Genomic DNA, 23021 nt, shown 5'->3' with positions numbered 1-23021 from the left:
AGTAAATGTTTATGGCAAATTTAAAATATTACATATACAACCTTTTTCAGTGAAAATTCATGATGACCATGATTCTTACTGCCTGAAGACAGACATGGCAGGAGGCGATGCATCACGCACAGGTATGCTTTATTTGATTTAATTTTAAAAAAGTACAATAAGTAACTTTGACAAAGATTTGTGACTGATCCAAATGTGTTTACAGAAATTGAAAAAAAAAATCAGTTTTCAGTGGATCGCTTTCACATCTTGGAGCTAGAAGAGGTAAGATGTCAAATAAATGGAAGTCTGTTATATATTATATAATATTATATATGTAAGACAATTACAAAGCTTTTTTTTTTCTAGGAAATGTATATGAGAATTTTGAGTGAGGAAACCGACAGAAAGCGGCCACTCATTCAGTTTCCGAGATGCCAGGCCACAGTTGAAGATTTCGAGACACTGTGTCCACAGAAGAAAAGTTTCCCATGGCTGAATGACGATGTTAGAATTTTAATTTGCGAGTCTCTATTTGCCCCAATGGAATAAATGCTTTGTGGGATCTCCATATCTCAGCTCTGGAAGGCTCTAGAGCCTCCAATCATGCATTCATGTCTATGTCTCAGCACCCTCTAACAGAATCCAAGATTTCAAGAATATCCAAGAAACTTTATTTTTTGACCCAAAATATCTATATTTTGTACGTACGTACGTACACCTTATATTTTTTTGGGGGCGAAAAATTAAGTTTCTCGGATATTCTCGAAACCGTGGATTCTGCTTAGAGGGTGCTGAGACATAGACATGAATGCATGATTGGAGAAATTTTGGGACTCAGGCGAGCCCTCCATATGTGTCCAATGGCAGCTTATTTATATGGTCTTTTGTACACAAACCTCCTATATGTACTTCTTTTATTATTCAACAACATTTTATTGAAATCTACTATTTCTTTTAGATTCTTGACACAAGGATTGCACAGCTCTGTAAAGCACATGGTGGAACTGCTTTACAGGTGCACACGTTCGTTCTCTGGTGGCGATCCTTCACTATCAAGAAACATGTGGATGACAGTCACATTTCTTGTCTGAAGGTAAATGAAAATCTATGAAATAAATTTCAGGGCCAGGGGACACATTTCCTTACTTATTTACCTAAAAATATTTTAAAGGACCTTGATGAGAATGACACAGTCCTTATTCCAAGAATTGTTGGTGGACAGAGCCCCGAAAAGGGAAACCACTTCATTTTGTGGGTATGTATGGATAAAAAAAAATACATTTTTGCTCAACAGTTGTTACTCTGGTTAAAGCGGTTTCTGTTTATGTTGTAAAGGTCTTGGATGGTTTGCTGAATCGTATTCGAGTTTACGACCCCACTGGCAACTACAAGTCAATTTCTGCGATGGACCTGGCTATACTATGGTATTGTGTGCTTTGTAAATGTCAAAACTGTTATCTTTATTTACTAATGTACATTTCTTCATTTCTTTTTTCTTTTGTGCAAAAGCAATGCCTTCCGAAATACTTGGGACTTGGGAAAATGGACTGTTGAGTACCCAGAACAGTGGAGGCTGGCTGACTCTAACAACTGTGGGGTTTTGGTTTGTACAGTAAGTTAAATAAATGCTTTTATTTATTTATTTTATTTTTATCTACATTACATTAACAACTGTGTTTATTTCATTAGATGGCAGAAATGGAGGTGAGGGACAAATGGACCTGTATGAAAAACGAGGTGATACAGGGAGACGATCTGTGGCATCTGAGAAGATATCACGCATCATCTATGGCAGCATATGCTGTTCAGCATATGACGTATAAAAGGTATGTGTAAAATGTGTGTCCTCATTCATATAAATCAACTTAAAATTGTAATAAATCAAGTAGATCGATGATTTTTAAAATATAGGACAGTCGAGGAGGTGGGAAAAAAAGGAATTTGTTCTCTTGTCAGTGATACTGAAATTCAGGTACATATAAGACTTTACAAAATTTAAAATGTCTAGATATTGTTTGCTATACTAAATATTTTTTTCAGGAGTTGTTTCAAGGAATTGTAAAAGGCTCACTGAAACCCACATGGAACAAATGGTGGCAAATGAAGACTGGAAAAATGGCAAAACCTAAGAGCTTTCATCCTGCCTTGTCAGCACATGTTGAGGAACTTCTGGGACACATCGACAACATTGTGTTTGAGCAAAAGAAGGACAAAAAACTTGAACATTTCGACCTTTTAATGTGTGAATTGATTCCTGAGGTAAGCATTTTATGGGATCGTGTTGGTACAAATAAGTACTTGAATTTTTTATATCACCAAAAAAACACATCATTTTCTCACCCTGGTATCATTTGATAATATGTTGGGAGAAACTGATGGCTGATTTTTATATGTTTTGGTGAACTAACTCATTAAACTAACTCATTAAAGTAATTACTTTTTTTTTAAATCTTTTGTACAGATCAGCCTTCTAATACTGAGACGAACGGAAGGTTTCAGTCACTTTTGGGCTGATATATCTTATCTTGTGGAGTGTGTCATTAAAATAGCCTTTTAATGTCACAACATCCCAGGTTCAACGAGCTAACTACGTTCTGCTGCGTTGCACCTTTGGGCTTGCATATCAAAGTAAAAACAGTGAGTGATGTTCCATAGCACTAAAGACTGTGCAAATGTCCAGTTGAACATGATGTGTTGCAGCATGTTTGTGTGTTTTTACAGAGTTCCCTCAAGCCAGTCCATGACACCTAGTCCAGCCTCCTCACCTACAGGTCACGACCCCACCATCTAAAGGGGAAATTGACTGACTGCATCATCTAGGCCTTAGGATGGTTCCACAAAGAATTGACTGCATATACAACATGAATTTACTTCATACTAAAGATTTGACTTTTCATACAGCAAAAGACACTGCATCCATTTGTGTCTCATTAGTTCTCAAAAAACTTTAACCTTACAGTTCATTAAATATTTAAACACAGCTAACTCAACATTAGTTGTTTTTAAATCTTCACAATGTATAGCCAGAGAACTATCACAAAAGTATTTAGGAAAGTAACGACATACAAAAGTATGTCTGTTTAAAGCTGCTTTGTATTGTGTATTTTTAAAAGCTCTATAAATGTCCTAAAACGATGTGCATTTTGCTTGTAGTTTTGTGTTAATAAAAATGTAATATATTACATCTCATAATTCAGTTGAATTCATTATGTATTGTATTGTGTCATTTAATAAAAATGTTATACAAGTTTTGGTTCACTAATTTTATTACATTAAATGTTATTGTGTTGTATGATGTTCTGTATTAAGAAATAATTATGCCATATATCATATGCATTAGTACACAAATGACATGCTTGTAATAAAAAAAAAAGCATATTATGCCCTATTGCCCATATTATGCCCTATACATACTTAAAAATGGTATTTCTTTAAAATAAAAGATTATTATATGAACTAAGTAGTTTGATTACATTAAGATTTGTGATTCTATAATTTTATTATACTGGTCTTTAGTCAAGGCTTGACAACCAATTAATATATATACACCCACAAAACATAGCTAGCATTCTGTAATTTATTTAAATGTCTAAACTGTTAATAAGAAAAACAGTAATATACACAAATAAACATTATGTTATGGCTCTTTTAATAAATAAAATTGTACTTGTAACATATTGCGCTGATTATTGCGATAAAAAACAATGACATAATTATAATTGCACCACGAATTGCTGTGAATACGGTAAGGCAGTATAAGCTCAGGTAAAGCTCATAGCACGATCATCAGATAACGTTAGCTCTATGCTATGCTACTATCTAAGCTAACTAAAAAACACACTAACAACGAGAAATGTTTAATTTCACAATCTATAGCTTCGGTTAAATACTAGTATATGAAACGTATAATTTAAAATACATTAAATACATTAATGACTCGTTATAACGTAGTACAAACGTCTTCTATAATAAAGTGATTTTGTATGATTTGTAAGCAGGCACTAAAGCGATTACCCATAAAACGTGCTTTGAACCAATCGGATTGCTTGGGTCCTCAGCCCGGACCGAATATTCAGGGTAACCAGAGAATGTGGGGTAACTGAATACTTCACCCATACTTCACCACACCGGTAGGCGGGAGATCGCGAAAACAAGATGGCGCCAGTGGGCGGAGCTTCAATCAGCTTTAAAATGTGTAGCAACTTAATGCAAAATACTAATTATTTAAGTATTTTTGCCTGTAATTTATTAATTGTGCATTAAATATATGATAAATAAATAAATAAAATCCCGTTTATATTATGATAAGTACAACGTAATCAGAGGTGTAGTCATTCGTCGTCACGTCATTTCCTGTTTGGACTGGACAAACTCTGCACCTGAGAAGACATCTGTGGACCTGATGAAGGCAACTGTTATCCAAAAGGTAAATTATAATGTTGTTTAATTGCTTCTCTAATAGCATGTGGGTCCGGTTGGCTTGTTTGTGCATGTTCTGTATGCTCTTCGCTGCTCGTTTTACAGTTAGAAAGCAGCTAGCGCGTGATGCTAACGGTGCTAGCGGACCTATAGTGATTCTGTTTACAGACTGACATGAGGGAATCAGCGATGCTTGTCATTTTAAACTCGTTTTCGATTGCACTATATTTGTAACTGCTACCTTTTCTGATCTCATAAAATAGTCTAGCCATCATAATAACGCGTTGTCATGACTACAGTATGTGAAGGGGAGGCTATTTCACCCAGTACAGTATCCTGATATGCTACTGTTAATATTACTACAGTTATGCTTGCTTTAAACACATTAAGACACAAATATGTGCTCATATTACTCCTGACTATAATAAAATATACTCTGAATATTATTAGAACTGTCAGTCTGATTCAGTCTTATTAATACTGTCACTATTATTGCCTATAATGTATCAATTGTGAATGAAATCTATAAATGAATAGTTATTATCAATTAACATATTCCTTAAATATCATATAATAATAAAGTATTAAAATAACTTGAATGCTGTTTACCATAATTGATCAATTTATTTAAAACAAGCTTTTTGAATAATATGTCAAATGAAATGCAATGGTCGTGATTAATGAGAGTCTTTTTCTATGCGCGCAGACACATGGGATGATGGCTGAAGTGAGTCAGTGAAGGAGAAGATCAAGATCTGGAAGAGGACATGCCGTTTACAGACAAAGATGAGCTCCAGGGCAGATTCAGCAATCATTATAAAGGTGAGTTCAGGGTTTCCATGCTTAAGCAGTGCCATGCGACCAGTGTTCCTCAGAAACAGATTATTTGCCACTGTTATCAGTCCCTGAATTATGATTGTGTGTGTAAGAAGTGAGTCACGATCACTTACTGTACATCTAGCACAGGCGCAATGTCTCGTATCACTCTCATACATACACACACTTGAACTCAGTGCCGTCCAAATGTATCTAGTTACCAGTGTCCCAGTAAAACTAGTGTCCTCATAGACCAGTATTCTGTTAAACTTACACAACACACTCAGTCAAAGTCAAACATCAGGATCATGTTCTTATGATGTCCTCATAAATCTAGTGTCCTCATAGACCAGGATTCTGTTAAACTTACACAACACACTGAGATTCTTCAGTCAAGTCAAACATCAGGAACATGCTCTTATGATGTCCTCATAAAACGGTGTCCTCATAAAACTGGTGTAAAGCTACACACAACCTGACACACTGGAATGAAAACACATGTAATGTGATGCATAAAAGCCGTGAACATTACCTTGTGGTAGCATTTAAATATTGAAATATTGATTTGAAAACTTTAACTATTTTGTAATCTTGTATATTATCTCAAATCAGTATTTCATGTGCAAATATTTATTGATAGGTAGCTGTGTATCAGGACCCTTATTATCCTGTCAGTTTATTTTGTATTAATTACTGACTGACTGTACATTATCCTTTATATATTCCATTTATAATGCTTTTTTTAAACTCTTAGGTGAAGTGTTTCTGTATGTAACGCTTAATTTCATATTCTCAGATGAGCCATAAGAGCCAGTGGTCATCAGGCAGTGATTGTGCTGCTCTGACTGTGGGACTAGACAAGGTAAGTGAGAGTTGTGCTGGAAGAGAACGAGCAAACGAAGCAGAGACATCTGTGAGATCTAGTGTTCACATATTTACACCACTGTTTCATGTCTAATGTGATGTTTTGTAGACTCTCAGTGAGGTTGAACCCTCGACTCTCGAAATGAAGAGTCCGTACCCGTCCCAGTCAGAAGTCAGAGATGTACAGAAGGTATTGTTTTTTTGGAAATCAAATTAGGGATACAGCGATATGAACATTTGGGCCGATAACTGATCATTCTTTATATTCGAAAGCCGATATCTGATGTATTAGCCGATGAATCTAAATCCAAAATTTGATATACTTTGAAAGCCTGATTACAAAAACGAAATGCACATCATTTAAAGCCAATGTCCCAAACACTTCAACATAAATCAAACATGTACAGTACAGTGGCCTAATGTAAGATTCCTTAACTTTTAAAATGAATTTTACATTCATATTTCCAACTTTCTTTATAAAAAAATGACAACACTTTACAAAAAGGTTTCATCTTGTTAGTATTAGTTAACATGTACTAACAATGAATGAACAATACTTCTACAGGATTTACTTAATGTTTATCTTACTTAACGTTAATCTCAACATTTTCCAAGACATTTTAGGATCCAGTGTTGTATCTGTTAATTTAATACACTGTGAACGAACATGAATTCGCATATTTTATTAACTCACATTAACAAAAGTTTTTCAATATGAAAAGCAATTTCACTAAATGAATTGAATAGCTCTATTTGGAAATAATTAATCATTCTAGAATGATTGGTGTGATTTTGTAGGGGTTTGCATCTGCATAGAAAATAATAAATTGCAAGCAGAGATAAAAAAAAATAACAAAGATGTGAAATAAACAATGCCTCATATATTCCAGGTAAGTCTAACAGCATTTAGGTACAGAACTTGAATAATCAACTGTAAAATAACACGGCAGAGTCTTTATATAGCCTGACTTCACAGAGGCCTATACTGCAATGTCACTACCACAGATGGGTATGAATGATAAAGCAATACATTGTGCAGCCCTACAAGTTAATGTTCATGGCTTTAATGCATCACATTACATGCATGTTCATTACAGTGTGTCAAGTGTGTGTGTGTCTTACACCTGTTTTATGAGGACATCATAAGAGCAATGTCCTGATGTTTAACTTGACAGGAGAATCTCAGTGTGTTGTGTAAATTTGACAGAATCCTGGTCTATGAGGACACTAGTTTTACCGGGACACACATATGGAATATTAGGATCGATACTGATAACCCATAATTCACAGCTCATTGTGGCTAATACCAATAGCGAAAACTATTTGTGCTTGTCAGATTAAATATAATCATTGAAGAAGTTGGTAAAAAATAGCAACCTCTGTTTGGCTTTCAATAAGTGATACTAAAATTAGTATTTATTTGTCTTTTTTATATATTTTTACTACTTTTTTTTCAGATGATAACTCTGAAGAATCAGATGAAACCTGAACAAGATACAGCAACTCTAAAGGTATCCAATAAGTTCATGTAATAACTCTGTTTCCTCAGAAACAGATTATTTGCCACTGTTATCAGTCCCTGAATTATGATTGTGTGTGTAAGAAGTGAGTCACGATCACTTACTGTACATCTAGCACAGGCGCAATGTCTCGTATCACTCTCATACATACACACACTTGACAGTGCCGTCCAAATGTATCTAGTTACCAGTGTCCCAGTAAAACTAGTGTCCTCATAGACCAGTATTCTGTTAAACTTACACAACACACTCAGTCAAAGTCAAACATCAGGATCATGTTCTTATGATGTCCTCATAAATCTAGTGTCCTCATAGACCAGGATTCTGTTAAACTTACACAACACACTCAGTCAAAGTCAAACATCAGGATCATGTTCTTATGATGTCCTCATAAATCTAGTGTCCTCATAGACCAGGATTCTGTTAAACTTACACAACACACTGAGATTCTTCAGTCAAGTCAAACATCAGGAACATGCTCTTATGATGTCCTCATAAAACGGTGTCCTCATAAAACTGGTGTAAAGCTACACACAACCTGACACACTGGAATGAAAACACATGTAATGTGATGCATAAAAGCCGTGAACATTACCTTGTGGTAGCATTTAAATATTGAAATATTGATTTGAAAACTTTAACTATTTTGTAATCTTGTATATTATCTCAAATCAGTATTTCATGTGCAAATATTTATTGATAGGTAGCTGTGTATCAGGACCCTTATTATCCTGTCAGTTTATTTTGTAATAATTACTGACTGACTGTACATTATCCTTTATATATTCCATTTATAATGCTTTTTTTAAACTCTTAGGTGAAGTGTTTCTGTATGTAATGCTTAATTTCATATTCTCAGATGAGCCATAAGAGCCAGTGGTCATCAGGCAGTGATTGTGCTGCTCTGACTGTGGGACTAGACAAGGTAAGTGAGAGTTGTGCTGGAAGAGAACGAGCAAACGAAGCAGAGACATCTGTGAGATCTAGTGTTCACATATTTACACCACTGTTTCTAATGTACAGGTATAACAATACTACGCATGTTTTAAAGAGAGAAACCCATATTTTAGAGCGTAAATGGAAACAAACTAATTTAGAGGTCTTTAGAATCGCGTGAAAAGACAGTATGTCACGTTATAAAAAGGCACTAAAAGCGGCCAGGGCTGAGCACCTCCGCAAACTAATAGAAAACAACCAAAACAATCCAAGGTTTTTATTTAACACCGTGGCTAGACTAACAAATAAACAGACGTCACCCGAACAAAATATACCGTTACAGTTCAGTAGTAATGATTTCATGAACTTCTTCACTGAGAAAATAGAAAGCATCAGAACCACAATTATAAACGTTCAATCTTCAATCGCGCCTTATAATTCAGCTTCAATTATCACCCCGCAAGAACAATTACAGTGCTTTACAACTATAGAACAAAAAGAGTTAAATAAACGTATCACTTCATCTAAAACAACAACATGTTTATTAGATCCTATACCAACTAAACTACTGAAAGAAGTGTTACCTGTAGTGGAAGAGCCTCTCCTCAATATTATTAACTCGTCTTTATCTTTAGGTCATGTTCCAAGAACATTTAAACTGGCAGTTATAAAACCTCTCATTAAGAAACCACAATTAGATCATAATAATCTAGCAAATTATAGACCCATTTCAAATCTTCCATTTATGTCTAAAATATTAGAAAAAGTGGTGTCCGCTCAACTGGGCTCTTTCTTGCAACAAAATGATATCTATGAAAAGTTTCAGTCTGGATTCAGACCGCATCATAGCACTGAAACTGCGCTCGTTAAAATCACAAATGATTTACTTTTAGCTTCTGACCAAGGCTGTATCTCAATACTAGTTTTACTTGATCTTAGTGCTGCGTTCGATACTATAGATCATACATTACTCTTAGATCGACTACAAAATTATACTGGTGTTCAAGGACAAGCACTAAGCTGGTTCAAATCATACCTATCTGACCGCTACCATTTTGTCTATTTAAATGGAGAAAAATCGATTATAACTCCAGTAAACTATGGAGTGCCGCAGGGATCTGTATTAGGCCCTCTGTTATTTTCAATATATATGATGCCACTTGGAAATATTATAAGAAAACATGGAATTAGTTTCCATTGTTATGCTGATGACACTCAAATATATATTTCATCACGGCCGGATGAAAACGCTAAATTTTCCAAATTGACAGAGTGTGTTAAAGATATAAAAGATTGGATGACGCGTAATTTTCTTTTATTAAATCCAGACAAGACAGAGGTAATACTTATCGGTTCAAAAAACCGCCCACAAAACCTCGCACAATACAACTTTAACATCATAGGATGTCCTGTTACTTTATCCTCTACAGTAAAAGACCTGGGTGTTATATTCGATTGCAACCTGTCTTTTGAAAATCATATTTCATATGTTACAAAAACAGCCTTTTTCCACCTTAGAAACATTGCTAAGCTACGTAATATGCTATCAGTTTCTGATGCAGAAAAGTTAGTTCATGCATTCATGACCTCGAGACTGGATTACTGTAATGCTTTATTAGCTGGATGTCCTGCATCCTCAATAAACAAGCTACAGTTAGTCCAAAATGCCGCCGCTAGAGTTCTTACGAGATCAAGAAAATATGATCATATAACACTGATTTTATCATCACTGCATTGGTTACCTATAAAGTTCCGTATTAATTACAAGGTATTGCTACTGACTTATAAAGCCCTAAACGGCTTAGCTCCAGTCTATTTAACGGATCTTCTATCGCCCTATAATCCATCGCGCTCTTTAAGATCACTAAATTCAAGGCTTTTGGTCATACCTAGGATATCCAGAACCACCAAAGGAGGGAGAGCATTTTCACATTTGGCTCCAAAACTCTGGAATAGTCTTCCTGATACTGTTCGTTGCTCAGACTCGCTCTCCCAGTTTAAAACTAGATTAAAGTCGCATCTCTTCAGCCAGGCATTCATATAATCCTACAGTTCAAACTACAATCCGGCCTCTAGCTCATAAATGCCAGAGGAGAACTGGCCCCCGACTGAGCCTGGGTTCTCCCAAGGTTTTTTTTCTCCATTAGGTCACCTGATGGAGTTTTAGGACACCATTAGGTCACTTGATGGAGTTTTTCGGTTCCTTGCCACTGTTGCCTTTGGCTTGCTCAGTTGGGGATATTTTGGGGATATTTAATTTAATTTTATCAATCAATAAATTCCTCTTGAAACAAACTTTGTTGTATTATTTTAATTTAATACTGTGAAGCTGCTTTGATACAATCTGTATTGTGAAAAGCGCTATACAAATAAACTTGACTTGACTTGACTTGACTGTTTCATGTCTAATGTTATGTTTTGTAGACTCTCTGTGAGGTTGAACCCTCCACTCTCGAAATGAAGAGTCCGTCCCCGTCCCAGTCAGAAGTCAGAGATGTACAGAAGGTATTGTTTTTTTGGAAATCAAATTAGGGATACAGCGATATGAACATTTGGGCCGATAACTGATCATTCTTTATATTCGAAAGCCGATATCTGATGTATTAGCCGATGAATCTAAATCCAAAATTTGATATACTTTGAAAGCCTGATTACAAAAACGAAATGCACATCATTTAAAGCCAATGTCCCAAACACTTCAACATAAATCAAACATATACAGTACAGTGGCTAGTTTGAACCAGTGTAAGGTTTCTTAGCTTCTAAAATGAATTTTACATTCATATTTCCAACTTTCTTTATAAAAAAAATGGCAATACTTTATAAAAAGGTTTCATCTTGTTAGTATTAGTTAACATGAACTAACAATGAATGAACAATACTTCTACATGATTTACTTAATGTTTATCTTACTTAACGTTAATCTCAACATTTTCCAAGACATTTTAGGATCCAGTGTTGTATCTGTTAATTTAATGCACTGTGAACTAACATGAACTCACATATTTTATTAACTCACATTAACAAAAGTTTTTCTCTCTGTTAGTTCATGTTAGTTAATGCAATAACATATGTATTGTGAAGTTTTACCAAAACATCTATTGCCTTAATAATAATAATAATAAATCAAATGAAATTAAAATGCAAACAAGTTATTAGACAACATTAAACTTAAAATGAAATGGCCTAAAGAGCTGAAGGAACACCCCTAAACTGAGGCTTTGTTTGATGGTTTTAGCTCAACGGAACACAACCTATATATGATAAATTAGATATTTATACAAAATAAACATAATATTACAACTTATACTTGCACAAAATCATGCACAGATTAACTTGAGCTATTATTAATAGTAATCAACTATTACATAGTGAAACTCCTGTTGTGGATGCGCTCCTCCCAGGACAACACGCTGAAACACAGCAACTAAACCCAAAGAATTCACGACGTTTTTAATGCAATAGTTTTCTCATTATAGTGTTATGTATATATGACAGTCCCAATCATAATTAATGTTTTGCTGACCACCGGTAGGCCTACAGTGAAGTGTTTACTGCAGCACTCATTAACTCAGCCAAATGCATCCTATTTGAGATAAATCAGATATATAACAAAAATAAAAAATATTACAACTTACAATTCCATAATCGAACTCTCCCTGTAACAATGCGCTGATTTCACAGATTTGTGATTAAAACATTTCAAAACCATCATGGTGAACAGCGCACATCTGAAGCTGAAGGAAGTAATCCATTATTTATTAGTGTTAATATAGCGGCCTAATTTTCTTATCGGATTGACAATGATAACATTAATAATGAGCATTATTTTCATGCATCCCTGATTGGTTATGACCATATATTTATAGGGTTTTAACTTTATACTTGATTACAACTTATGTCACAGTGTTTTAAATCTTAAGTCACTGTTTGAAATGTCCCATCATACCTGAATTAGTTTGGCGTCATCAGCCTTCTTTTGCTCAAGTATATCATTGATAATGTGAAATTGTTTTAATTTTATGTTTTATGACAGTGATCAGTCAGTGTTAATGGAGTCAAGTATCTGTGCTGCTTCATTTGGAGAATCTCTGAATCCTTTGTATCTAATAGATGTTTATTTTTTCTTTCTTTGCCTTGCTTTCAGGTGAGCCCTGAGAAGGAACAATCATCATTGGAGGATCAAGACTGTGTTGAGATGGTAATAAAAAGAGCATTGCATCATTTTAGGAAATGCTAGTCTAGTAAGAACTTTTTCACATCATCTTTGGGGCTGTTTTACACCTGGTCATTTCATTGTCAAAACAATTCCATTTACACTTGGCCACATAAATGTGTCTGCACAAAACAGACATAAATCCGATCTTCATTTCCCGCGCTATATCAGATTTAACGGTGTTCACGTCATCGAAAGCTACCGCTATGAGCAGCATTTTTTGTATCAGCTAATTTTAAGATCAATAGGAGAGAGAGTAGCATCAGTACTGGTAAAATCATTTATTCTCACTACTTTTAATGAAGATGACTGTGTGTTGAGCATCTGCGACTTACTTTAATTTATTTTTAGTTTGTATTTTGTGCATCAGCATGCTGAAGAGATCCTCAGCTACTCATCTGCAGTGATGCGTGTTGCAGAAGCGCTGTCATATCTCACTATAACGTGTCATATAGCCTAAAATACGCTCTCACCTGTTTATTATTTGGCATTTTTGGGAGGAGTAAAATTCATAGTGTTACCATTAATTACCTTTACTCTAGTGACCCACCACGGTCTAATCTGTCCCTCCACAGTTTGAACCAAAAGAACCGAAAATATTTTTACGCCTCATAATAACATAAATTGTCTTTGTTTTTTGCGCAATTGCTTTGGCAAAGCATCTCTCAAACATATTAAAATCAAAAGCACAACATGGCTTAATGCCCTTATCAAATCGCAAAAGACGATAAGAAAGTAAGTCTGTAGTCTGTTGTGCTGCGTGTTTCAAACTGAAGAGCACACTTTGCTCGCTCGATCAGCTCATGATCTGGCTTTTTCCATGCCTCGTTTCACAGGGAATGAATGCAGTGAACTCCATCTCTGCATGTGCCATAAGTTTAACATGCATTTGGGAACGCAACCAGCACCAGTTACTCTCTATTTTCACATTCGCATTATATCCACATTTTTTGTGGTAATACAATTTTGCAATAAGATGCGTTTATAAACCTGTTTTCACTTAAACTGCAGGTTTCTGCCAGTATAACAGCTTAAGTGAAGAAATTAAGAAAGTATTATAAACTCTTATTGTAAAATAATATACTCATTATAAAATACAAATTTTTCATTGACAGTATTAGTATATCACTGTCTAGGCGATAATTCTAATAATAGTGATCTTAGTGAAGTATTATAGTTGTTATTAATATGATTATTATTATTAAACGGTGCCATTTGTCATGTTTCATAAATGACTTCTGAATACAGGTTAAACTGAAGATGTTCTTGTTTTAAATGTCTCTTTTTCTTTAAGATGAGATCAGTATGACGGACTCTGATGCCAGTGATTGTGATGAAAGCGGTTCTGAAGGTGATGTTCCTGCTGGAGCTGCAGGCGTCTCCAGTAATGTTGGTATGTGTCAACTAATGCTGGGAACACACCAAAAGATTTTTTACATCTTATAAGATTTTCAAAATGTGATAGACCACAAACATGAGGACAAAAAATCCTAGATTTAACCGTTTTGCTCCTATAGTGTGTGGTGTGCCATGATGTGAAAAGACCGTGAGGGTTGGGTATCGTTTAAATTTTAACGATTCCGATTCTGCTTATCGAATCCGGTTCTTAACGATTCTTGGTTTCGATTCCAATATTTATTGGAGAGAAAAAAGAGAGCAAATACTTTTTTCTACCTTTTATTCTTGTTACATTTAGGCTATTACCAGTAAAACTGTGACAATGCATCTTAATTTACAATATGCTGTATATATATAACACTTTAAGGAATTATAGACTCGACTCGTATTAATTGTCTGATGTATTTATTCATGATCTCTATTTTAAACAAAACTGGTTCTCATTTTATCCAGAATTATGCGGCTCTAGTTTTGTACCTGAGTGTGAGAGACTGCTATTGCTGCTGCTAGTAGCTTTATCTGGTGTGTGGAAACCTGTGGTACTGCTGTTGAGAGATCGCACCGAATCAAATGCGCTGCATTCCTTCAAATTGACCCTGTGTTGCAGCAAATGTTTCATCATATTGGAGGTGCTTCCTCCCTTGCATGAAATGTCTTTCTTGCATGTGATACAATTCGCTGTATTTTTGAACTTTTGAACGTCTGCTGCGCTCCGCCATCGTAAATATAACGTACAGCGCATGTGCGGCAGGCAGGTCCTGGCAGATCAATACAACTGTAAACAAATGCTCACTGCCATTCACCTCGCGCATGTGAGCATCACCAAAGTAAGGAATCGATAAGCGGAATTGAAGTGCGCACGTCTTATCGAATCCCCGGTTTTTGGCATTTTGGAACCGGTTCTAGATACCCAACCCTAAAGGCCATGCAATCAGAGTCTCGACTGTTAACACTCTAGAGACCTCAGAATAAGCATGGCGGACGATATGCAGGAAGAAATTGCAATGATAGTGTTTGGAAAAGTTTTACACAACACGTTTTGTAAACATTTGTGCCACAAATCAACAAGCTGATCCTCCATCTCTGCTGTCCACATCAATTTCACTTTGTGCTGCGCCATGACTGCGTTTGTTATGCTTCCGTCTTCCTTCATCTCGCTTTCTGATTGGATATTGTTTCCTTTCACGTGATAATCTCCAGAGCATGCGCGCGTTTGTCCTTGGGCTTCCCCCCACATTTCAGGATTTCTGATCGTAAATATTCAACATGTTGAATATTTGCGATTCGCGATCAGGGCGGCTCCGACGTTCTTCCGATCAGGTTCGGAACACTCTTAACACACCTCACACCAAGGGAAAATCTGATAAGATAATCTATAACCATCAAGATAATCGGGACACAGCTAGGATTGTCAGAAGGGGGAAATCGGCCCAAAATCAGCCTGATTATCTTTTGGTGTGTACCCAGCATAACAAGTTTGTGTTTATGAACATGTTTATTATTATTTTAAACCAATATATATTGTGGTGCAATTTTACGTTAGTATTTTCACCCAAGAAAAATGGTTTTAAGCCAGTTATATACACTGAACAAAATTATAGATCTAACTCAAAGTTCTAAGACTTATTCTATGTACCCAAAATGCCTATTTCTCTCAAATATTGTTCAAAAATCTGTCTAAATCTGTGTTAGTGAGCACTTCTCCTTTGCCGAGTTAATCCATCCACCTCACAGGTGTGGCATATCAAGATACTGATTAGACAGCATGATTATTGCACAGGTGTGCCTTAGGCTGGCCACAATAAAAGGCCACTCTAAAATGTGCAGTTTTATCACACAGCACAATGCCACAGATGTCGCAAGTTTTGAGGGAGCGTGCAATTGGCATGCTGACAGCAGGAATGTCCACCTGCTGTTGCCCGTGAATTGAATGTTCATTTCTCTACCATAAGCCGTCTCCAAAGGCTTTTCAGAGAATTTGGCAGTACATCCAACCGGCCTCACAACTGCAGACCACGTGTAACCACACCAGCCCAGGACTTCCACATCCAGCATCTTCACCTCCAACACCGTCTGAGGCCAGCCACCCGGACAGCTGCTGCAACAATCGGTTTGCATAACCAAAGAATTTCTGCACAAACTCAAAAACCGTCTCAGGGAAGCTCATCTGCATGCTCATCGTCCTCATCGGGGTCTCGACCTGCAGTTGGTCGTTGTAAACGACCTGCGTGGGCAAATGCTCACATTCGATGGCGTCTGGCACTTTGGAGAGGTGTTCTCTTCACGGATGAATCCCGGTTTTCACTGTACAGGGCAGATGGCAGACAGGTTTGCTGATGTCAACATTGTGGATCGAGTGGCCCATGGTGGGGTTATGGTATGTGCAGGCGTATGTTATGGACAACGAACGCAGGTGCATTTTATTGATGGCACTTTGAATGCACAGAGATACCTTGATGAGATCCTAAGGCCCATTGTTGTGCCATTCATCCACGACCATCACCTCATGTTGCAGCATGATAATGCACGGCCCCATTCTGCAAAGATCTGTACACAATTCCTGGAAGCTGAAAACATCCCAGTTCTTGCATGGCCACCATACTCACCGGACATGTCACCCATTGAGCATGTTTGGGATGCTCTGAATCGGCGTATACGACAGCGTGTTCCAGGTCCTGCCAATATCCAGCAACTTCACACAGCCATTGAAGAGGAGTGGACCAACATTCCACAGGCCACAATCAACAACCTGATCAACTCTATGCGAAGGAGATGTGTTGTACTGCGTGAGGCAAATGATGGTCACACCAGATAATGACTTGTTTCCAGACCCCCGACACCCCCCAACCCCCCAACCCCCCAACCCCCAACCCCCCGACACCCCAACCCCCCAACCCCCCAACCCCCCAACCCCCCAACCCCCCAACACCACACAAAACTGCACATTTTAGAGTGGCCTTTTATTGTGGCCAGCCTAAGGCACACCTGTGCAATAATCATGCTGTCTAATCAGTATCTTGATATGCCACACCTGTGAGGTGGATGTATTATCTCGGCAAAGGAGAAGTGCTCACTAACACAGATTTAGACAGATTTGTGAACAATATTTGAGAGAAATAGGCCTTTTGTGTACATAGAAAAAGTCTTAACTTTTAGTTCAGCTCATGAAAAATGGGGGCAAAAACAAAAGCGTTTAGAATTTTGTTCATAGTGTATGTATATATATATCATACTATAGTGCAGGGTTCACCAATCTCAGTCCTGGAGGGCCGCTGTCCTGCAGTGTTTAGCTCCAACCCCAATTAAACACACCTGAACCAGATAATCAAGGTCTCACTAGGCATACTAAAAACTTTCAACCAGGTGTGTTGGAGCTGGTTGGAGCTAAACTCTGCAGGACAGCGGCCCTCCAGGACCGAGATTGGTGAACCCTGCTATAGTGTGTCAGTAGATAATATCAGATTACATTTCTAAACATTCCTTTTGCCATTAATTGTAAAAATCAGTTATCAATAATCAGATATTATTATAAATAACAATTTTTCTAGAACAAAATTAATGGAATCAGTACCAAACCAATAAGTTTATCATGTTCATGTTGGTCAAAAACTTTAAAAAGGAGATGTTTAACACAACATTCCATCTCCAGAATAATGTTTTGAATGTCATTTGAAATGTAATTTTTAGATATCAGATGTATAACCAGTATTAAGTTATAGATGCAGGTTTGAGTTACATCTGAGTTTCTGATCTGTCTATAACTGATTTCCTACAGGTGTTCAGAAGATGCCCATCGAGAAACCACTGAAGTTCCTCAAGGTACCTGAGGTTTAAATCAGAATATGACCACCATTGTAAGTACATGAGCTCTCATATAGTTAGAGTTTACTAAAGCATGTATTCTTCTGTACAGAGAATGAACGTGAGGCAGGAATAGAAAACCTTGTGGAAAGGACAAAAAGTGTGCTGGTCAAATGCTGAAGTTACAGCTGCAATTGAACATTTTAAGGCACATACACTCACCTAAAGGATTATTAGGAACACCATAGTAATACTGTGTTTGACCCCCTTTCGCCTTCAGAACTGCCTTAATTCTACGTGGCATTGATTCAACAAGGTGCTGAAAGCGTTCTTTAGAAATGTTGTCCCATATTGATAGGATAGCATCTTGCAGTTGATGGAGATTTGTGGGATGCACATCCAGGGCACGAAGCTCCCGTTCCACCACATCCCAAAGATGCTCTATTGGGTTGAGATCTGGTGACTGTGGGGGCCATTTTAGTACAGTGAACTCATTGTCATGTTCAAGAAACCAATTTGAAATGATTCGAGCTTTGTGACATGGTACATTATCCTGCTGGAAGTAGCGATCAGAGGATGGGTACATGGTGGTCATAAAGGGATGGACATGGTCAGAAACAATGCTCAGGTAGGCCGTGGCATTTAAACGATGCCCAATTGGCACTAAGGGGCCTAAAGTGTGCCAAGAAAACATCCCCCACACCACCACCACCAGCCTGCACAGTGGTAACAAGGCATGATGGATCCATGTTCTCATTCTGTTTACGCCAAATTCTGACTCTACCATCTGAATTTCTCAACAGAAATCGAGACTCATCAGACCAGGCAACATTTTTCCAGCCTTCAACTGTCCAATTTTGGTGAGCTTGTGCAAATTGTAGCCTCTTTTCCTATTTGTAGTGGAGATGAGTGGTACCCGGTGGGGTCTTCTGCTGTTGTAGCCCATCCGCCTCAAGGTTGTGCGTGTTGTGGCTTCACAAATGCTTTGCTGCATACCTCGGTTGTAACGAGTGGTTATTTCAGTCAAAGTTGCTCTTCTATCAGCTTGAATCAGTCGGCCCATTCTCCTCTGACCTCTAGCATCAACAAGGCATTTTCGCCCACCATTCTTTGTAAACCCTAGAAATGGTTGTGCGTGAAAATCCCAGTAACTGAGCAGATTGTGAAATACTCAGACCGGCCCGTCTGGCACCAACAACCATGCCACGCTCAAAATTGCTTAAATCACCTTTCTTTCCCATTCTGACATTCAGTTTGGAGTTCAGGAGATTGTCTTGACCAGGACCACACCCCTAAATGCATTGAAGCAACTGCCATGTGATTGGTTGATTAGATAATTGCATTAATGAGAAATTGAACAGGTGTTCCTAATAATCCTTTCGGTGAGTGTATAACCAAAGGAAAACTGGCCACACTGACTGAATGCCAGCAGTGTAAGACCGCTGAGGATCCTTTCTGTGGGTTTTCAATTTCTGCCTCTCTCTCATTCTCTGTACAGAAGAATACATGCTTTAGTATTCTCTAAACACATGAGAGCTTTTGTACTTACAATGATGGTTGTATTCTAATGACACTATACTCTTCTAGAGCTGATGTACAGCCCAAACTAACTTTGTTGAATACTTTTCCTGTTATCTCTGTAATTCTGCTTTGAAACTTGACAATTCTGTTTACATTTTCTGGAAATAAGAGAATTGTCTTTTTAGGTAAACCGTCCCTTGTAAGTCGGTTTCTCTACATGTTGCAGCATATATTGCATGTTGAGTGAGTTCATTTTATACATTTCAAAGCCTGTTTAATAACATCTTTAAATTGTGCCTGTTTCCAAGGGCTGTTTTGTCAATCTTTTCGAAGTTTTGAATGGTTCATCTGTTTGTCATTTTAATATGTCAAAACAGTAATGATACTGTATGCTTTCTGAAAGATCACACAGTTGTGCAAGTTTTATTGACCATGTTTTTAAGTTTGTGGATGTCACTTTCCCCTTAAAATGGCATGACATGATTGTATTACATGGTAAAACTGAAAAAAACTCAATGTTTATGATGATATTATTGAATTCATAATTAAAGCACTTCTAAAACACTTCTGTCCCTGTAATGTTGCAAGTTGTTTTGTGTATTGTATTGGAGATCCGGTACTCTTTAATCACCTTAGTCTTGGTAATACACCGTGTTGTCAGGTTTGTGTGTGTGTGTGGGCATGTACCATTAAACACACTCGTCCTTATAATGTTGGATTATGCAGTTGTGTATTGTGTTTAAGATCCAGTCCTCTTAAATCACCTTAGTCTTGGTAATACACTGTGTTGTCAGGTTTGTGTGTGTGTGTGTGTGTGGTCATGTACCAGTAAAACACATTGGTCCCTGTAATCCACTGAAATGACATATTTAGTGTATTGTAAAAAGAGTGTCCTCATAATCAAGTCGGGCCCCAAAAATCACAATTATGTCATAGGCGGGAACATTTTAGGATGGGCGGGAATGTCCTTGTGTACCACCAAAAAATCATATGGTCATATTTTCTGTTCTGTTGTGTGTATAGAACATTTGAAGTCAGATTTGTGATCTGCAGATTACAACAAAATTTTTGATATTTATTTCATCACTGTAGGGCATTGGGAAAGGGGTGTCCCCATATACCACCACCAAACTTGTTTGGGCATCAGTGTCCTTCTATACCACAAAAACAAGTGTGTGTGTGTGTGTGTGTGTGTGTGTGTGTGTGTGTGACTTCAGAGGTGAGAGTATTCCCGGGCTGGGGAGGAGCCACAGGGGTTTAGTGGGGGCTGTAAGAGATAGCTGGCCAACCACTGCTCTGAGTCTCACTCCGCCTCTAGCTGGACTGGGGATGGCCTGGGAACATTTCTTGCAAGAAATAAATATCTTTTAAGGACAGTTTGAATCCTGATGTCTCTTATGCTGTGATGCTGTTTTGTTAGTTATTGTTTTTGCTGCAACACCTGTTACTTTACACTCTGTCCGTGAGTAGGCTAAACTATGTCTAATGTGTTTGATTAATATCTTTATGTTCAGTTATTGCCTCCTGCATTTTGTCCCGCTAGGTTACAAATGAATAAACAGGCCTGTAGCCTATTTATAATAAATGTAATGGGCTGTAGGAAAGTTCCAGCACTTTATCATTCATTAAGGAAAGTCCATTCTGGTAAATGCTGTATAAACACTACTAATGTAAACGTATTGATCCTCCACTGCATTTTAACATGAATAGCCTATCATGGTCCGCGTTGGCACGCATTCATTTTTCTAGCTCCACCCGATTAAAATGGAGGCTCTGCCTTTATTTACCCGTTGCCATGGTGAATCGTAGTATAGAGACAGAGCGCATTTAGGCCACGCCCACACCGGGGGGGAAAACAATCCAACCGTCTCCATTGACTTTGCATTGCGAGAGGCTGCCTCCTTGTCATTTCTTGCTTCTAACAAACGACAGAAAAATGCCTAAAAGCTGCTGTGTGACAAGGTGTACAGCAAACAAGCTAAAAAAAACTGAAATAAGTTTTTATTAGCTCTCGACCCCCAAAAACGAGTGTTTAGGACATAAAACTGGATACCTTCCATCAGGTTCAACATACACAGGTCACAGTCAACAGTTGACTGAACTAATTCTGATCAGCTGTTCTGGAACTCGGAGCTTCACATATCAGGCTCAGCTTTCTGAAACAGGGCCCAGTATTCCTGCTTGTTTACCGGTTTAGGAAAGAAAAACAATTGAAGTGACTTGTATTTCTCATTATACGTTGTGAGCACCTACAGATCAGTTATACTACATACAGTACATAGACCTGTCAGACCATATTTTATTACTAAATTATGCAAAAATGCAGGGAAATTTAAAGGTTTCACGTATTATTTGTTGGCACTTCTGCATAACTGTGTCCCTGATGAGATCTAAAATTCATGTTGTATTTTCAGAGTAAGAGGAGATCACGGAGGAGAAAATGTGGGGATAGCGGAATTAATGTTCAGACATTAACAGCTTCATTGCGGGGAAAAGCGTACACAATCAGCGGTGAGTCAAACTTAATTTTGGAAGCCTAAAGGCAGTATTTATTAAGATGCCTACCATAAGCAATTGTAAGAACAGACAATATCCTCACCAACAAAATCTATTGGCCATGATCGCAAACATACAAAATAAAAAAAACTCTTAGAATTTAATTTATAGTATTAACTCCCATGTCAGCTGATTTCTATTAAAATGTATACAATAATCAATTTGAAACATGGCCATTTATTCAATGGCTGGGGAAAAGGTGAGTTATTCAAAGGATCTTAAAGGACACGTTATAAAAAAATTATTATTTTCCTCCTTTTTTTTGATTTTTTTATACAGGATTGAGCGCCTCTGGCGTGGTTTGTTCATGAGTGTTACAGGAGTGTGTTACAATATCCTGCACTCTCTTGAGGACGAACACCTACCTGACATCAGCAACGTCCTACACATATTCTGCTGCCACTATGTTTTCAGGCAAGCCTAGATGTCTCCAGTGATGCGTGGGACAACCATCCCATCAGGACTGAGCAGAACCTGACACCAGATCAGTTGTGGCAGGTGGGCCAGACCCTTAACCCCGTTGCAGATCCTGATTCTGAGGTAAATAATGCATTACTAATGTTGATCCTAAATCAATTAAAAAGCCAAATGCCAAAAAATGAAGGTTGTTCTGACTCTTTTGACCCTTACTAATTGAAGTCCCTTTCTTGGGATTCAAAAAGCCATGGCTTGGTGCAAGCAAGAATAGGATTGTTTGTGTGCACCTCTAGTGAAGTGACAAGAATCTGAGCATAGCCAGGGCCCAAACTGAGCTTATCTCTGAGCTCTGAGTTCATTTCGTGTTTAATGAAATTATGTAAAACACATTCAGACTATCAGCAGATAATAACGGAAAAACTCACTTTTAAACTAAAACTTTTAAACCCGGATGCCGAAACACTACTGACTTCGTGATTGGTAGATAGCCGGAGGGTGGAGCTTCAGGCCAAAACACAACATGACATCATCAACATCAGTTGAGGGCTGCAACTTCACTTTTTAAATGACAATAT

At 37.4% G+C, this 23021-nt stretch overlaps 2 protein-coding genes across 12 annotated transcripts in view; both read left to right on the top strand.

Annotated features, from left to right (window-relative positions):
• The first annotated feature begins 30 nt into the window (after window positions 1-30).
• On the top strand, window positions 31-3172 carry LOC309506331 (uncharacterized protein). Of its 3 annotated transcripts, XR_014208707.1 has the most exons (12): window positions 32-122; window positions 206-264; window positions 349-486; window positions 941-1075; window positions 1154-1237; window positions 1318-1406; window positions 1492-1594; window positions 1672-1808; window positions 1894-1954; window positions 2023-2241; window positions 2444-2619; window positions 2704-3172. XR_014208707.1 is itself a non-coding variant. In XM_082180187.1 (11 exons), exons 1-11 carry the CDS (start codon window positions 95-97, stop codon window positions 2731-2733), a joined length of 1089 nt encoding a protein of 362 aa, XP_082036313.1. In that variant the 5' UTR covers window positions 32-94; the 3' UTR covers window positions 2734-3172. The 3 variants fall into 3 exon arrangements, 1 of the variants encoding a protein (XP_082036313.1); XR_014208706.1 differs by lacking the exon at window positions 1154-1237 and having other exon boundaries at window positions 31-122; XM_082180187.1 differs by lacking the exon at window positions 2444-2619 and having other exon boundaries at window positions 1486-1594.
• A 1247-nt stretch (window positions 3173-4419) lies between these two features.
• LOC309506414 (uncharacterized protein) overlaps window positions 4420-23021 on the top strand; it is a 33243-nt gene continuing 14641 nt past the window's right edge. For 2 of the 9 annotated variants that reach the window (XM_082180348.1, XM_082180347.1), the window contains exons 1-11: window positions 4420-5223; window positions 6014-6079; window positions 6191-6271; window positions 7539-7592; window positions 8461-8526; window positions 10962-11042; window positions 12685-12738; window positions 14048-14146; window positions 17927-17970; window positions 21888-21984; window positions 22444-22569. In XM_082180348.1, the coding sequence (XP_082036474.1) occupies window positions 5188-5223; window positions 6014-6079; window positions 6191-6271; window positions 7539-7592; window positions 8461-8526; window positions 10962-11042; window positions 12685-12738; window positions 14048-14062 (453 nt within the window). In that variant the 5' untranslated portion in view covers window positions 4420-5187 and the 3' untranslated portion in view covers window positions 14063-14146; window positions 17927-17970; window positions 21888-21984; window positions 22444-22569. The other 7 variants (XM_082180351.1, XM_082180349.1, XM_082180352.1 and 4 more) reach the window with 7 other exon arrangements.

The sequence above is a fragment of the Leuciscus leuciscus genome (assembly GCF_965113295.1).
Source record: "Leuciscus leuciscus genome assembly, chromosome: 9".
NCBI classification, from domain to species: Eukaryota; Metazoa; Chordata; class Actinopteri; order Cypriniformes; family Leuciscidae; genus Leuciscus; species Leuciscus leuciscus.
This window is presented reverse-complemented; position numbering and strand designations above follow the sequence as displayed.

What these genes read in the sequence shown, in the direction of transcription:
- LOC309506331 (XM_082180187.1), top strand. Translation starts at nt 95, where the DNA reads ATGGCAGGAGGCGATGCATCACGCACAG. An exon ending in AGGCGATGCATCACGCACAG is followed by an intron (nt 123 to 205) that starts GTATGCTTTATT and finishes ATGTGTTTACAG; the next exon opens with AAATTGAAAAAAAAAATCAG. An exon ending in GTGGGGTTTTGGTTTGTACA is followed by an intron (nt 1,595 to 1,671) that starts GTAAGTTAAATA and finishes TTATTTCATTAG; the next exon opens with ATGGCAGAAATGGAGGTGAG.